This window comes from Pelophylax lessonae (genome assembly GCF_965119305.1).
Source record: "Pelophylax lessonae genome assembly, chromosome: 13".
In the NCBI taxonomy this organism is placed as follows: domain Eukaryota; kingdom Metazoa; phylum Chordata; class Amphibia; order Anura; family Ranidae; genus Pelophylax; species Pelophylax lessonae.
The window spans coordinates 119112055-119130832 of NC_138780.1; the positions used below are offsets into that span (position 1 = coordinate 119112055).

General features: G+C 39.3%; 1 protein-coding gene across 3 annotated transcripts in view; it reads right to left on the minus strand.

The window, feature by feature from the left end:
• Window positions 1–18778, minus strand: part of SLC25A21 (solute carrier family 25 member 21) — a 611357-nt gene that overhangs the window by 85073 nt on the left and 507506 nt on the right. For all 3 annotated transcript variants that reach the window (XM_082275211.1, XM_082275210.1, XM_082275212.1), the window contains exon 8: window positions 17474–17638. In XM_082275211.1, the coding sequence (XP_082131337.1) occupies window positions 17474–17638 (165 nt within the window). The remainder of the gene's footprint in view (window positions 1–17473; window positions 17639–18778) is intronic.

Consider the following 18778-nt stretch of genomic DNA (forward strand, 5'->3'; position numbering starts at 1 on the left):
GTGACCTGGATATACTAAATACAAGCGCTTTTCGACTTTCTTGTATAAAGAGGGTCAAAATTGGCTTGTAAGCTTACATCTATCTTTGGTGGTGATGACAATCACGTGGATCACAAGGTGCAATTGTGGTGGTGGATTTATGCTATATGTACAGTATATAAGAGTGGACTGGTTTTCTTTCACGTGGACTTGATTGCTTGGACATTTTTGAGGTTTTATTTTATTGTAATGCACATATTGATGGAAAGAATTTTTCAATACTATATAATTTGATTATTTTGTTTGGGGAGAGTGATATGATTAGCGAGGCAGATATATTTTAAGTTTCTTACTACTGTGATAAACATCTCATAGTACTTTTGCATATTTTTGATATACCTTTTTTTTACCATTTATACACATAAAGGCGGTTATTATTATTATTTTTTTTTTTTTTAAGTTTAATTTTCAGGTGAAGGTCGACTTGAAATTTGCATATCTTTTAATATAGCACAGGCAGGAAGAAATTAAGATGTAATTAATACCTGTAAATCTTACACTTACACATTACTTTGCATGTACTTAACATGAAAAAATATATCTGAAATTTAATGATCAAATACGCACATATAACTATATTTTATGTTATCTTGTTTTTTTTTTAAATTCGAAAAGTTTAACTTTATTTTGTTTCATGCGTGGAAACTTTTTATTGGGTATCAGTTTCCTAGTATGAACAATTTCCTATAACATTTTCACCTAATTTCACATGTGTTTGCAAATTAGACATGCTAGGCATTACTACACTCCTTACATGTCTCAAAATGCTATTCCGTAATATACTTGGAAGATTTCTCAGGTTTATTCGTGCATAATGTTATGATTGCCTAACTAATATTTTAAATAAAGTTTTCTTTCATCTGGCAGTATTATTAATGGGATGCTGGTAATGGTTAATAAAAGTAGGTTTACATATAACTTCAGGTAGCTGCGCTTAATTATTCAACATTTGGTTTGGCATCTCCTGTTGGCAGGCGTAGCGGAGTTGCTTGCAAGCGCTGCTAATGCTACATGCCACTTTCTCAGGGGGGAGGAGGCTCAATGAACTACTCACTGCAAACTCTACTTGACCCCGGATAACTCTTCACCTTTATGCAATTGTGTAAGCTCCAGATTACCAGCTGATTAATACAGTAAATACTTTGACATTTGTATGCCTTAGAGGAAAAGTAAAAATCTTTAAGTAAAACTTCTGCTAACAAAGAAGAGTTTTATGCTTTAAACTCCCAAAAATTAGAGGGATTAGCAGATTAAAAGGAACCCCTCTCCCAACATAAGATATCTTTGAGGGCAATGTTAGAAATGTAAAAAATGTAAAACCAAAAGGTTAATCATTTTGAAAGACTGTTGTACAAACATCTACAAATGTGTAGATTTGTATCTATGGAGGTTGGCACTCTAAGGACATGCCAAGATCTGGTCTATCTTGGGAAAACAATGCCAATCAAAATGGACAATCCAAGCCCATGGAAATTTGGGTAGGGAATTTATTCAATGGCCTAAAAAGCTTACATACATAGGAATTACCCCTGCTTGGCCATTTAGCAAATGTTTTATATCTGTAAATGCCTCAGGTCCATGTTGCTAGCTGGCAGAGCTGAGTAATAGGGATTTTTTACAAACTTGAAGTTATTTGTCCCTCCTAGGTTCACATTTAATTCAGTACATATTGATGGGCTGCTTGCCATTCATTTTCTTCTGTGGGTCACACACTGCTGAATGCACTCGTAGATCCTTGTTACTTGAATAGCAACAGAGAATACCACAATAAAGCCCACTCCCTTTGGTCCTGTGATAATGAAGCTTATAATAAAAGGCCTCTCTGGATAACCAACAGTCGCTTTTCTATGGCTGTAAATAGGTGCCAAAAGTAAGAGCAGAAGTGTCTCATGATAAGAGATAAGGGTGAGGTGATAACATACTGGACCCAATCTACTACTCTGGGTACTTGCTAGCAGTTATAATGCTTATACTTGGCTACGACCATGGACAACGGGCTCATCTAAAGTAGCTTCAAGTGCAGGTTTCCTTTTCCACACCATAGAGGGGAAACTACCATGCAGGTCGTTTCAGGCTTTATCCAATTTAAATTAGCCAGAGAGGTTTTGCTAAGCAGAAAATCTATAGCATTAAAAGCCTAGTACACACCAGTATTTTATTTATTTTTTCTTTCAAACCACCAAGTCAAACGAAAAAAAAACTGACAGCTCAGGAGGAACCACTGTACTAATTATGCAACATTAGTACAGCGATCTCCCCTGCTGTTCTATTGTGTTCTGACAGGGGGAAGGCCCCCCTGCCAGAATACTCTGGACAGTGCTCTAAGCCATTGGCTGAGAGCACTAAACGGAAGCCAATCGGCAGCCCTTTTTTGGTCACGCCCTTTTGTCCGAATGGCCGGCTTTTGTCGGACCAACTAAAGTACACACAGGCCAAATGTCAGCTGGTTTATATTGAACCAGCTGATGCTGCCCTGCAATCGGCCCGTGTGTACCAGACTTTAATCTCACAAACAAATGCATGCTCCACTGAATGCTGGTGTCTGGTAGTTTGGCTGCCTCCATCCAGGGAGGCAATCACAGGTTCAGTATTAATTTTAAAATTGTGAGAATAGAGGATTACAATAGATTTTTAAAAGGGAACAGCTTTATTATTCTACAGGATAGTTTGTTTTTCTTAAATCTGTTAAACGAATGTTTGAAAGAGCTAATGACATAAATGATATACAGTAGCTTTACAGCTGTTGTACACAATGACCCTAATCTGTTGTAGTGAGGGAGACCCTCTTCCTTTTTGGTAGCAAACCTACTTGGTAGCCAAGAATGAGAAAGCAATTGGGATCTGAAGAGCTCATATCAGCTGCCTGAATACCTGGTAAATTCTCCAGTATTAAAGCACCCTGGCAGAGTATGCAATTTTGGAAACATTTACAATCATAAAGCATTCATAGAATATGGCATTTAGCATCTAACTAGAGCAGACTTTCTCAACTAGGGTTTCTCCGGGGGGTCCTAGGGGCTCCTTGAACAGATGGGCAATTTCTGCCTCTCAGAAAAGTAACCACTTGCAACTATCATTTTAGCTATCTATAATTGGGGGAGGAATTCTTCCTAATAACCATAAATATAAGGAACATTCTTCCCACTAACCATCACACTAATGTACTGTGAGCTGTAGATAAATTATTTATTACCAGGAGTTACCAGAGACCAGAAATTAGGGTTTATCCATGGTAAAAAGGTTGAGAAAGGTTGATCTAGACCAACTGCCTGTTGAGGTTGAATAGAGTATCTGCTGTACCACTAACATCTGCTTACACATACTTTTAAAAAGCTGACCAGAAAAATTTACCAACATCTTGATAATTTCACATATTGGCTAAACTTGAAAGTTGGAATTGGTACAACTGCCATGCAGTATTGGTGGGCTATGATCATTTCTACTGCCCCACTGGTCTGATTCCCGTTTGGCTAACTTACAAGACTACATATGCTAAGAATTTGGATAGAATATCTACGGTACAGTATAATACATTCCATGCGTCAGGATCTAGCAGACCTTTGTTGGATCGCCAACGCTTGATTGCTGGAGATTCCTGATGATTTTCCATTTACAATTTGTCACTTTACAGTTCAACTAGATGAACATTTTTTTTATTAATAAAATCAATTGTGTCATACTGGCCTACATCATTTGTAGCCTTAAAGGTTTATGAACGATAGGCTATCATTTCATAAAAGATTCTTGTTCCTTCATTCATTTTTGGGTGGATAATGAAACCTACAATGCACTAGTGAACTAATGCCAATGGGTTCTTAGGAAAATATAATTATCCAAATCAACATACGAGTTTGCTTTTATAAGGGAAACTGGTTCCCCTAAATATAAACATGTTCCCCCTGGCTACACAGGTACAGCTCCAGTGCTGTATTTTACTCCACATACCCCTATGTTCAAACAAATGAAATCAAACAAATTAAATCACAAATAGCACACTGCAATTACCGTATCTGCGCTTTCAGATGGTTAAAGTGGAAATCAACTTGTATTTTAATCAAACGGCTGACAGGCAGGGTATTTATGACAGAAAAGAACCTATTGGTCTCTTCTACCATAAATGCATCCTTCTGCCTGTCTGCTGTCATGTTCACTGAGCCGCACATGCGCAGCTCAGCGAACATTTACGGCCCTGATCTGTGCTGCGGTGATGTAATTCCTGTGTGCATGCGCGGGAGTGGCGTCATCACAACCTGGGCTATAAAGTGGCAGAAGGCACAGGACCCAGAAGGCAGACCGGGTACAAATGGGAGAACTAGGGGCCCCCTAAATCGGTCCCAGTGCTGCGCTGGAGGAAACCATATGACAGGAAAGTCTGCCATGTACTAATATGCTGTGCCTACTAGTACATTATGGCGTAGCCCACTGGGGGGCCTAAAAAAAAAAAAGTGGACTTTACTTCTGCTTTAAGGTTAAATTCACATGGGCAGCTATGGGACATGCTTAACCACTTGCCGACTGCCTAACGCCGATCTACGTCGGCAGTCAGCCCCTCACAGGCAAAGTGACGTAGGGCTACGTCACTAGCTTGTGAGGGTCTAGGGAGCGAGCGCGCGCCCCCGGAGGCGCGCTCCCGCTCCCGCGTGGTCACGGACCCCCCCGCGCGTGTGACCGGCGGACCCGATGTCCGCCGGTCACTCGGCGATCGGCGGGGGAGAGGGAGAATGTCAGGCAGCTTGTGTAAACAAGCCACCTGTCATTCTCCTTGCTGTTAAGACACTGATCACTCGGATCTAGTATGTAGATCCGTTGATCAGTGTCCTTACAGCTGAAACCACAGCCAATCACAGTAGAAAGCACGCCCCTAGGGATACACACAGCCCCTCCCTCCCAAATAAAGTTAACCCCTTCACTACCAGTGTATTTTTACAGTAACAGTGCATATATATAGCACTGATTACTGTAGAAATGTCACTGGTAACCCCAAAAGTGTCAAAAATGTCAGTCAAGGGTCCGATCTGTCCGCCCCAATGTCGCAGTACCGCAAAAAAAAAATCGCAGATCGCCGCCATTACACGTTAAAAAAAAAACAACAAAAATGACAAAAATCTTTCCCTTTGTTAGTAAACGCGATAACTTTTGCGCAAACCAATCAAAATACGCTTTTTGCGATTTTTTTTACCAAACATAGGTAGCATAAAACAAATTGGCCGAAAAAGTTAAAACATTTTGATTTTTACATTTTTTTTTTGGGGAATTTCATATAAAAAAATGTGAAAAATATTGCTATTTTTGCAAAATTGAAGCTCTTTTTTTGTTTATAGCGCGTGATCAAAAAATCGCACAGGTGATCAAATACCACCAAAAGAAAGCTCTGTTTGTGGGAAAAAAAGGACGCCAAATTCGTTTAGGTACAGCGTCGCATGACCGCGCAATTGTCCGTTAAAGTCACGCAGTGCTGAATCGCAAAATACCCCCTGGTCGGAATGGGGGTAAAATCTTCCGGGGCTTAAGTGGTTAATAGTCAGTAATGACTTCTGCCAAAGCCTCCTAAATAACAGGGGTTCAATGTAGTGTACTGAGCTTGTGTGAATTCACTCTAGCAGTCTTCCAGTCATACATAATGTATATAATATTCTGCATTGTGCCCAAACATACCAAACAGGTATCAGCTTTTCATCCTTTACTCTGCATGAGAAAATTGACAACTTGAATCTGATTGGTTCCTCTTCGCAAAATCTTTTTATACACAGCAAAAGTTTTTTTTACGCAATATGGTTACACTAGGGTTGAATGCTATATTAGCTACAGCATTTTGCTTTGTGTATTTTTGTTTTTTATGTTTTGAAATTTTTTTCAGAGTTAGCTGCAAGGCTTGCTTACTAAGTCTGTCATCGCTAATCCATACCCACAATGTGGTTATTGCCTCCTGTCATTCATTTTTATGAATGAGACGTGTCACATGTCACAAGCGTTGTCAGAGAGAAAATGGATAGCTCATCTGTCATTATTAGGAAGGGTACTTTACTTCCCATAACACAGGTAAAGTATGTAGGGAGAAATTAGTCTGTAACCATTTTCTACAGTTTGTCAGGAATCCCAGAACCTATGTGTGACCTTGTAAACAACATCTAAAATCAGGACAGTTTATACTATGGCACGGAATGAAGCTAATAAAACCTGACCTATGCCAACTGATTAAATACGCAGCCCCCTTTTATGTGACCTAAAAAATGTGCATAAGATCATATGGTTTTGGGTTAGAAGGGTCAGTGTGGCGGTTTCATGTCTTTAGAGACTGCAGAACGACGATTGTTTTCTAACAGATAGAGCTTGCTTTACAGATTTGTGAAACACAATCACAAAGCACAGCCTGTATAACATAAAATATATGACAATATGATATAAAAGTGAGTACACCCCTCATATTTTTGTAAATATTTTATTATATCTTTTCATGTGACAACACTGAAGAAATGACACTTTGCTACAATGTAAACTAGTAAGTGTACAGCTTGTATAACAGTGTAAAGTTGCTGTCCCCTCAAAAAAACTCAACACACAGCCATTAATGTCTAAACTGCTGGCAACAAAAGTGAGTAAACCCCTAAGTGACAATGTCCAAATTGGGCCCACATTGTCAATATTTTGTGCGGCCAACAGTATTTTCCAGCACTGCCTTAACCCTCTTGGGCATGGAGTTCACCAGAGCTTCACAGGCTACCACTGGAGTCCTCTTCCACTCCTCCATGACGACATCATGGAGCTGGTGGATGTTAGAGACCTTGCGCTCCTCCACCTTCCGTTTGAGGATGCCCCACAGATGCTTAATAGGGTATAGGTCTGGAGACATGCTTGACCAGTCCATCAGCTTTACCCTCAGCTTCTTTAGCAAAGCATTGGACGTCTTGGAGGTGTGTTTGGGGTCATTATGTTGGAATACTGCCGTGCAGCTCAGTCTCTGAAGGGAGGGGATCATGCTCTGCTTCAGTATGGCACAGTATATGTTGGCATACATGGTTTCCTCAATGAACTGTAGCTCCCCAGTACCGGCAGCACTCATGCAGCCCCAGAACATGACACTTCCACCACCATGCTTGACTGTAGGCAAGACACACTTGTCTTTGTACTCCTCACCTGGATGTCGTCACACACACTTGACACAATCTGAACCAAATAAGTTTATCTTGGTCTCATCAGACCACAGGACAAGGTTGCAGTAACCCATGTCCTTAGTCTGCTTGTCTTCAGTAAACAGTTTGCAGACTTTCTTGTGCATCATCTTTATAAGAGGATTCCTTCTGGGATGACAGCCATGCAGACCAATTTGATGCAGTGTGCAGCATATGGTCTGAACACTGACAGGCTGACCCCCACCCCTTCAACCTTTGCAGCAATGCTGTCAGCACTTATATGTCTGTTTCCCAAAGACAAATTCTGGATATGACGCTGAGCATGTGCACTCAACTTCTTTGGTCGACCATGGCGAAGCCTGTTCTGAGTGGAACCTGAACTGTTAAACCGCTGTATGGTCTTGGTCACCATGCTGCAGCTCAGTTTCAGGGTCTTGGCAATCTTCTTTAGGCCATCTTTATGTAGAGCAACAATTCTTTTTTTCAGATCCTCAGAGAGTTCTTTGCCATGAGGTGCCATGTTTAACTTCCTGTGACCAGTATGAGACAGTGAAAGCGATAACACCAAATTTAACACACCTGCTTCCCATTCACACCTGAGACCTTCTAACACTAACGAGTCACATGACACTGGGGAGGGAAAATTGCTAACTGGGTCCAATTTAAACATGTTCACCTAGGGGTGTACTCACTTATGTTACCAGCGGTTTAGACATTAATGGCTGTGTGTTGAGTTACTGTATTTTGAGGGGACAGCAAATTTACACTGTTGAACAAGCTTTACACTCACTACTTTACATTGTAGCAAAGTGTAATTTCTTCAGTGTTGTCACATGAAAAGATATAATAAAATATTTACAAAAATGTTAGGGCTGTACTCACTTTTGTGAGATACCATATATAATTATAAACATTACACAGAAACAAGCGTTTGGAAATATCACTATACATGGATAGTCAACACTTAACAGGACATGCCTAAACAAGAACCTCTCTGGCTGGATCACTTGTTACAGATATAAAGCCCAACTAAAGCCTCCCTATTACTGCAACGCAGTCAGGCCATACTAGGTGCTGCAGCAAGGGTTAAAATACCCTCTTTCCTTTCCTCACTGTCACACCCTATGACTCCCTTGTTCACTGTAGAAACATACCAAATTTACTTTTTGGAACACAAGTAAAAAAAATATATACTTTAGACACTCCATGGCATTCTTCTTGGGAACACGGGACCTAATATATTCCTCTGATTATAGGAATTGAGATGTCTGCTGATGACTACACTGTGCTTTATTGTAATAATTGACTCTCAAGTGTAAAGCATTCTACTGTATTTCCATGTCCTTGCAAAAAATTAAAAATGTAAAAAAAAGATACCCTATACCAGGGGTCTCCAAAGTTTCTAAAGAAAGGGCCAGTATACTATCCCTCAGACTTTAAGGGAGCCGGACTGTGTCCAGTGTGAGTAGAAAATGCCCTGGCATCGACAGGAGTCAGTGAGAAGAATAGTACCCCATTGTTGGGTCCAGCGGTAGAAATAGAGCCCCATCATTGGTATGAGAGTGGGATATTGCTCCATTGTTGGTATCATGTGAATAGTTCCCCATCACTGGTGTCAGTAAGAGGAATAGTGCCCTATCATTGGTGTCAGTGGGAGGAATAGTGCCCCATTATTCATATCAATTATATGAATTATGCCCCATTGTTGGTGTCAGTGAGGGGAACAGTGTCTTGTATCAGTGGGAGAAATAGTACCCCAAGGGTAGGATCAAGGCAAGCAAAGGGTCACATCTAGCCCCTGGGCTGCAGTTTGGAAACCTCTTCCCTATACTATGTGCACACTGGGAAGTTAAACTGCTGCTCCCACATACAAGCAGCAGCCTGGGTCTCCCGAGGTCTTACATTTCCCTTTGCACACTGCTCTAATCAACAGCACTGCTCATGGAGCTCGAACATTACCCTTGGTATTCACACCTGACTTGTCATGCGCCATTTGAATGATAAAGTGCCTAAAAGTGGCCATATACTAATAGATTTTTTTTGTCTAACATACTTCCCCATCCATGCTTTACAGAGCAGATGAATGAACCTACTGTGCCAGCTATTGTATTCAGACAACCGTCAGATATCAAAACACCTGAACAGCTGTTGCATTTGACTGGATGCAGGCACTGTTTAACTGACAATTTTCTACCCAGTTCCTTTGACTTTTCAATTGAAAGATGTTGGGTGGGAAGCAAATTTCATCCAGTTCACGAGGAACCAGCTAAAATGTACCTAGTGTATGGCTAGCTTATGTGTAGGTCCACTTTAACGCATAATGCAGATAGTGGTTGAACTGGAGCATACTGTACCAGTTCATACATTTCCTTGTGTGTACTGCATTGCTTCTTCTTTATTGACATTGTGCCTGAAAGATCAAAATCACAAACAAGTCAGGGCATGGTAAAAAAAAAAGCTGAATTTGTTTGAAAAAAAAAAAGACATCTACTCTACTATGTGTGTGTAGATGTAAGCTGCTTGTAATATCGTAGGAATGATAAATACTTCTAGCTCAACAGAGAATATAACAAAACATGATAGATCATAACAAAATACATTATCAGAACAGAATAAAGGTGCTAACTTATAATTATTTATTACAGGTATGTATTTATTGCTGACAACTCACGCATCTCTTAATACATACTGTACAGTCACAAGGAGCCCTCAAGAAGCCTGCAAATTAAGGTTTCTACCTAACATGCATATACTGTATACACATACTAGGGCCTATTTAGACAGGAGCCAATAAACCTACCAGTATGTCTTTGGAGTGTAGGAGGAAACTGGTGTGCCCGGGGAAAACTCACACCAGCACAGGAAGAACACACAAACTCCATGCAGGTAGTGCTGTGTTTGGGATTCAAACCAATGTCCCTAGTGCTGCAACACTGAAGTGCAAACTTAAAAGGAATTATCTTTTAAATAAATACAAGGTCGTTCCTCTAGAGAATTTATAAAGTGGCTTTTCATTTTTTATTAGATATCTATGCAATGTGACCTATGCCAATCCCCCAATTTTTTTAAATTTTGGAAAGAATGAAGATGGGTAAAACCTGTGTTGGGTCCCTGTTGGGTAGATTTTGCCTTCACTTCCGCAGAGAGTCACAAGAAGTGGAATCTCCCCAGTGGGAAGAACCTTTTTTTTTAGTAGAGTGGGGTAAGTACAGTACCTCTGTATTTTTTATTTCTTTCTGTGTCTTCCTATTCCAGTGATCTGTTTCTTTAATTTCTTGTCTTCACGTCAAAGGGGCAGGAAGTGAGGAAAAATCTCTTCAACTGGGACACAGACAGCAAAACAAAGTCAATTGTTAAACTGTTAATTTAAAAAAAAAGTGCAAAGCTGTAACTGTACATGTAAACGTTTAGGTAATACATACAGTATGAACACAGTGCTTCCTCTATAGTATTGCACATCAACTGTGTTTTACAGTTCTAGTTTCTTGAAGCAAAGCAGTAGCACTTAGACTTGAGGCACGAGGCAAAAAGATGAGGGGCACGAGCCCTAGGTGCCTGGTGCTAGTGATGGCAATGGTTGAAGCTGAGGAAAAGCTGACAATCCTGGGTAGGGAGAGATTTTATTTTTTTGCCATGGGTACATAATGTCTCCCAATGGCTGGCTTCCCAATGGCTGACTACCCATTGTTTGACAAAAGCTAGCTCAGTAGCCCTACAAATGGCCAGAAATAAATATTAAGATTTGCAGACACAGACGTGAATGGGGTTTACTCCAACATTCGCAAACTTTGCTGAGCAACATTTTCAAAATCTATCAGATTCAACACTCCCAATTCAGTCTACAACACCTAGAAATATTTATTTAGAAGATTTTATTAAACCATGAGGGCAGAAGCAACTATACAGCTGTGAGATTGAGTCTGGGTTGTATATTTCCTTTAATAGGCTGCATTTGTCCAACTTTGGTCCAATTTAAAAGAAACATATTGCTTTAAAACATAACTTGTGAATATTACTAGGCATAACAATTTAAATCTGTTACTTTGTTTCCTTTCCATGGCAGAGCAGAAATATGGAATCCGGACTTTCTCACCAGCTACACACACCTACACAGGTTGAACTGGATGGATTATTGTCTTTATTAAACCTCAACTACTATGTAACTACATAACTAGATTTATTGGCTGCTTCTTCATTAAATTATGTTTATTGATGGCGCTGCGCAGGAGCAGAATAGGAAAGCACCCACTGTATCACAGGAGCCAAGATTAAATCTTAATTCAAATCTGTTCAATCATGACACGCACAGTAGGAAGAATAGCTGGGCAACAGAATACAGAAAAAAAAGTAATTTCTGCATATGTACTAAAATAATTTACCTTTCAAAAAGTCTTGTATTTCTTTTTTCTAACAATCTGAATATGTGCTGTCATATGTTTATACAATATGGCTTACTGAATCTCTTTTTATGCTGTTCCATATAAATGAGAGGCCCTCTTTAACAAAAGGTAACACTTGCATGATAAACGTACCTCCATGAGAGGCCGATTAGGACATAGCAGGTACAAGAATATATCTGGCAAGTGTAGGGCATGAATGTGTCTCAGTCCCGATATATGTAAATATGAAGGAGGAATTGTCCAAGGGACTTTACGAGGCACAAACCAGAAGTAAAAAAAAAAATGCAAAATTTAATATTGAACATTAGACAACTTTTACACACGTTAGACAACGAAATTAGACAACGAAACATGTAGAGTTTTAAAAAATAAGTATTTACACTTTTGGATCTTCAGATATGTCTTAACCTATGCAACTATGGATATTCAAGTGTATACATGTGTAATGTTGTTATACAGAATCATTTAAAAAAAAAAAAAATGTGTGTAAAAGTTGTGTAATGTTCAATAATACATTTTGTATTTTTTATCCTCTTGGTTTGTGCCTCATAGTCCCTTGGACAATTCCTCCATTGTATATAGGACAGAGCAGGTAATATATGTATGGCTTTGTGTACATACCAGACGTTGGAGAGCCACTTTTGCACTAGAATTTGAACTGTCACCCCAGCACATCATGTAACCCTTATTGTAGGAACATTTCATGAGCTCAATAGAACATATCTCTTAGTGAAATCTAATATGTAGGAACAAACTAACCTCAACACAAACAGCCCACATCGACTCACAAGCTAAGTCACAGCTAAATCCAAACACTGCATATTTGACATAGTTTCGTTGTAAGGTGAAAATCACCCTTCCTAGGAGCTCAGAGAAGAAGTTCTACAATACACAATTAGTGGAACAATGGGAAGCCTGCACTGTCTACTTGTAGTTAGTTCACTTAATGAGGCCTGGATCATTATTATGGCAAGTATAATTACTCATGGCTATTGAAGACCACAACTTTCCCTTGCTGTAAGTCACTGCAGATAACACGGTCTTCAACAATGCAGGGTTACTAGTTCTTGTAAACTCGTCAAGGAAAATATTGTCACTGGGATTAAATGTTCTTGAAATGTTTCAGCTGCAAACAGTCAATTTACTTCCGTATCTGACTCTCTTACAAACGATAAGAGAAAAGTAACTATGTATCTCATTGTCAATTTATTTCACATAGCGTAACCTTCCACGTGCTAATGTGGTTGTAAAAGAAATACTAAAAAAAAAAACTTCTCTAGAGTGCTAAAGTCCAGAGATCCAATTTTTCTACTGTTTAACTGTCCCTGGAATTAAAGTTTATGCCCCGCCAAAACATTTTTTCTTCGTTTTGGAAGAGTTGGGAAGGATTAGAACCCCTATTCATTTTTCCAGAGTATGACTAAGAAGCCCCTGTCCGGCGTTTGGGAGATGATCCTGCCACCTCCTGATTTTTTTTTTCTTTTTTTGTTACTCTGCTGAATGGCAGTTTATAATGAGACTAATGCGTTAAAACCCCAAACCAAATGCTGGACTTTCGATTGTGGCAGGACCCCATTGACTTTAATGGCCGAGTTTGACAGGTGGTGCTGCCTCTTGGCATGTCACAATACATTTACCACAGCTGCAACAAAAAGTATCACGGTATGTGAACAGCCTCTTCCTGGGTGTGATATAGCCTTTAGGTGGGGGGCCGAGGGTCGGTAAAACTGTAGCTCATTCACCTGTTTTTACCGCACCCATTCTCAGATCATATTACAGGCAGTGGGATCAGTGTAATAACTTTTCTCAGTAGAAGAGAGGGCTGGAGGGGACCGTTCCCCATCAGATCATCTTTAGTGCACACAGTACCAGAGGTTCAGTAGTAGGAATGGGCAGACGTCTATGCAGTGAAGATTTCTACAGAGCTATTGTGGGACATACTTCCCTACAGGTAAGTAATGTAGCTAAAAAAAATGTTATTTAGTTAAAACTTCAGCTTTATATTAGATCAGTGCTAGTAAAAAAAATAAATACATACATAAATAAAAATTCCAGTATATATCCCATAGTTTGTAGATGATATAACTTTTGTGTAAACCAACCAATATATGCTTAATGATATATTTTTTTTACCAAAGACATGTAGCAGAATACATAATGGCCTAATTTTATTAAGAAATTAGATTTTTAAAAAATTTTTTATTAGATACTTTTTACGGCAAAATTATCTTTTTTTTTTTTGTTTATAGCGCAAAAAAAAACAAAACAAGCTGTGATCAAATGCCACCAAAAGAAAGCTCTATTTTTGGGAAAAAGCATGACTGCGCCATTGTTGGTTAAAGGGACGCAGTGCCGTATCGCAAAAAATGGCCTGGTCATGAAGGGAGGTAAATTTTCCAGAGGTCAAGTGGTTAATTAAAATACTTTTTTTTTAATAACCGATATCCTCCAGTTTGGATTAATGTCTGCTTTTAAAAAGAAACAGGAGAAACATATTTGCAACAATACACACAGTAAAGGAGAGAAAAGAGTAGGAGCAGGTGAGATTACCCTTTTATTAGCCCTATCTTCATATCTTACAGTATGTGACATCCATGAGTTTGTAATATTCTGTTAATTAGTAGGATGCATTCCTCCCTCTTTTTTGTATACTAGTAAGATGAATGACTTGCTTATATTAAAATTAGCTACCCAAGCACTTTGGAAATCCTGTGTAAGTAAAATTAGCCGGCATGTAGTATTTCCACCTGATGAGGACACCTGATGAGGACATGCAAGAGCCCTGTGTCGATACGCGTGGGGGAGGGGCCATACGTCGGAGTGTGAGTACGGCTTTCACAGCTCACTGAGCGAATAAACCAGAAGAGTTGGAGACCCCCGCCTGAGCTTCTGGGCCATTATTTGCAAAATAGCCATTATAGTGTGGTGCACTGCAAGCACCAATTAAATGTAAGTGCAATAGGTTTATTTTTAATAAAGTCTGTTTACAAGACGTTACTTGCACCATGTATATCTTTCTTCCTATCCATGTGAGCCATCTGTGAGAGATAGGAGCACCCTGACAGCATTTAAGAAAATGCAACCCCGCATCCATATCTATTGGATTGAGCACAAGGCCATTACTGACCAAGCTTAAGTGCGAGGTCACAGGCATAAAGGTGAGGCAGCCACCTGAAGGGGGGGGGAGCACAGAGATTGGAGGGGAAAGTTTGCTCACGACCATATTTGAGCACTGGTGATTGGGATTTAATCTCCATACAGAGAAGCATACTTTGGACACTTATAATTTGGATACCAGGCATAAGGAATTGGACACTAATTCACTACGTCACTTTGCATGATTTATATGTGTTCTAATATTCATTGTATGGTTATATTGCACATAGAGAATTATTAATTGTGTTTAAATTGGATTTAATCAGTGCACAACTGTTGATATATACACATATATATATTTTTTCTACACAGTGATACAAATTTTTCACCACAAATTCATCATTTGTTTAAATTAATTTATTATTAATCTAAGCTACACAAGTTTGCGCAGCACATATTTATATTATTTCATTCACAACACACTCACAACAAGGGAGTGATCAGTGCTAGCGGCATCCTAAAATTTACACCACCATAGATTGCTCGAAGTCCCATTTAAATTTATGTAGTAACACCACTCCGGTAGAATTGTATCATTATGATGAATTGGTACCATTGTGGTAGTATGCCATGACCCTTGAAGCATGAGATGACTGCGACTCTGATAATGTGATGCAACTTTTATAAAATAGTAACATGACTGAAAAATAAAGTCATGACATAACGCCAATATAGAACTATGAAATCTAGAAAAAATGACACCAGCATGACTCTGCTAAAATGCTCCATGATAGCTCTGAGAACACGCTAGCAATTTTACGATTGCTGATGTAGTATTCCACAACTGATATACTTGTTGCATACATGCTGCAATACTGTACATGTAAGAGGCAAAGAAATGCATAGCTACTGTAAAGGGTACAGGGGCATCTGAGTGTAATTACAATTTAATCTTAGTGTCTACAAAAGCTTGTATTCAAACATTGCCTTTGCTTATTTAGAAAATACAGTGCCTTGAAAAAGTATTCATACCCCATGAAATTTTCCACATTTTTTCATGTTACAATCAAAAACGTAAATGTATTTTTTTGGGCATTTTATGTAATAGACCAACACAAAGTGGCACATAATTGTAAAGTGGAAGGAAAATGACAAATGGCTTTCAAAATTTTTTACCAATACATAACTGAAAAGTGTGGCCTGCATTTGTATTCAGCCCCCCTGAGTCAATACTTTGCAGAATCACCTTTCACTGCATTTACAGCTGCAAGTCTTTTTGGGTATGTCTCTACCAGCTTTGCACATCTAGAGAGTGAAATTTTCTGCCCATTCTTCTTTGCAAAATAGCTCAAGCTCTGTCAGATTGGATGGAAAGAGTGTGTAAACAAGTCTTGCCACAGATTCTCAATTGGATTTAGGTATGGACTTTGACTGGGCCATTCTAACACATTAATATGCTTTGATCTAAACCATTCTATTGTAGCTCTGGCTGTATGTTTATGGTCGTTGTCTTGCTGGAAGGTGAACATCCACTCCAGTCTCAAGTCTTTTGCAGACTCTTAACAGGTTTTCTTCCAAGATTGCCCTGTTTTTGGCTCCATTCATTTTCCCATTAACTCTGACCAGCTTCCCTGTCTCGGCTGAAGAAAAGCATCTCCACAACATGATGCTACCACCACCATGTTTCACGTTGAGAATGGTGTATTCAGGGTAATGTGCAGTGGTAGTTTTCGACTACACATATCATTTTGCTTTTAGGCCAAAAAGTTCAATTTTGGCCTCATCTTACCAGAGCACCTTCTTCCACATGTTTGCTGTGTCCCCCACATGGCTTCTCGCAAACGGGACTTCTTATGGCTTTCTTTCAACAATGTTTTTCTTCTAGCCCCTCTTCCATAAGGACCAGATTTGTGGAGTGCATGAGTGATAGTTGTGCTGCGGACAGATTCTCTGTGGATCCCTGCAGCTCCTCCAGAGTTACCATGGGCCTCTTGGCTGCTTCTCTGATTAATGCTCTCCTTGCCCGGCCTGTCAGTTTAGGTGGATGGCCATGTCTTGGTAGGTTTTCAGTTGTGCCACACTTTTTCCATTTTCAGATGATGGATTGAACAGTGCTCTGTGAGATGTTCAAAGCTTGAGATATTTATTTATAACCTAACTCTGTTTTAAACTTCTCCACAACTTTATCCCTGACCTATCTGGTGTGTTCCTTGGCCTTCATGATGCTGTTTATTCACTAAGATTCTCTAACAAACCTCTGATGGGTTCACAGAACAGTTGTAGTTATACTGAGAATAAATTACACACTGGTGGACTCTATTTACTAATTAGGTGACCGAAGGCAATTTGTTCCACTAGATTTTAGTTAGGGGTATCAGAGTAAGGGGGGTTGAATACAAATGCATGCCTCACTTTTCACATATTTATTTGTAAAAAAGTTTGAAAAACATTGTTAATTTTCTATCCATGTAAAAATTATGTGCCACTTTGTGTTGGTCTATCACATAAAATCCCCAAAAATACATTTACATTTTTGGTTTTAAGTTGGAAAATTTCAAGGGGTATGAATACCTTTTCAAGGCACTGTAATATAATCACATGAACATGAAACCTGGATTAAGAAAATAAATACTTACAACAGTAGAACATTTATAACATTTTAAACAAATGAAAACCAGTAGTAATCAAATCAGCAACGAATTTGGCTTTTCTTTCTAACACATCTCAGAGCAGGATTCTAATTGGTTGCACTGGACAACTTTTTTTTGCTTTAGGACTATCAATGTGTATAAGAGTTAAACATGGTACCTTGTTAACAGGAAAAGCATTCTTGACGTTGAAATAGAAACCAAAATAAACCATATTGAAGACACCATGGCGTCCCAGAGTGGCAGTAAGGCCTTTGTTTAGTCCCCTCAGGCCTAAGCCTTCATTTTGTATGATACGCTGTGCCTGAGCAAAGGTAGATGGTTGCTAGAAGAAAATATAATGTTGTTATATTTACATGATCTATAATGTAGAACACAATAGAAAAGTTACATTGCTTACTGGTTTAGTTGTCATCGGTGCAGATACGGTGGATAGATGTGAAATACATTCATATGAACATTTTATTCACCAAAGATTTGTAATTTGGTTCAGTCTTTGAACTTATGTACCCCACGGCAGCACAGTCAGATTCCAGACCTGCAGGCTAGGTTTAAAGTGTTACTAAACCCAGGACCCTGTATTCACTATATCTGGTCTCCCACAATACACAAAACATGGAAATGCAATTGTTTTAGTAAAAACAACCTGCTAAATACCTTTTCTCATCAGCAGGATATAGCAGTCTTATGACTTCTATAAGTGTCTGGTTAAAGCTTGTAGGAGGAGTTTTCATTCTGCTCTGATTGTCCTATGAGGCTGCATGACCCCTGCCCCTCTCTCTGGACAGTGCTGATTGGCCCTGTGCTGATCATATGCACCCTCCCAAGAAAAAAAAACTCTCTAGCAATACACACCAAACTGAGAATGTGCACAGTGCCTCCAAGGCTCTGTACTACTAGCAGATGGATTGGGGATAGTAAAAGAAGGGGAATATCAAATAAGACAGGATCAAACAGCATTTTTACAGTGTGGAGGAAAAACCCCTTAGGTTCCACACTGAGTGGGTGGAACAAGCATTCTTTACTGCATATACAGACTGATTTTACTGTTGTGGGTTTAGTTACACTGTAAAGTTAGGCAATACAGCCTGGTTCAGGACCAGCCTGTGGCTGCATAATAAAGAAGGAGAAGCTCACTAATGAGGTCCTCTCTCTGTTCTCCCCTACAATAAGCATGTTTACAGCAGGCACAGCGCAATTCAGTAAAGCTTCACTGGTACTGTGTGTTAACTAGCGATGAGCTGAACATAACAGGGTCCCATTCCTGTTTTGTTTGGCAGGGATTGTAACAATGTTTAAAGCCAGGGGTGTTAAATCTTTTGACCTTCCTGGGCCACATTGGAAGAAGAGGAATTGTCTTGGGCCACACATAAAATACACTAACAATAGGGATAGCTTTTAATCAGAAAAAGTCGGGCAGATCACTAATATAGACAATGTGCCTATCTGACTAATAAAACTTCAT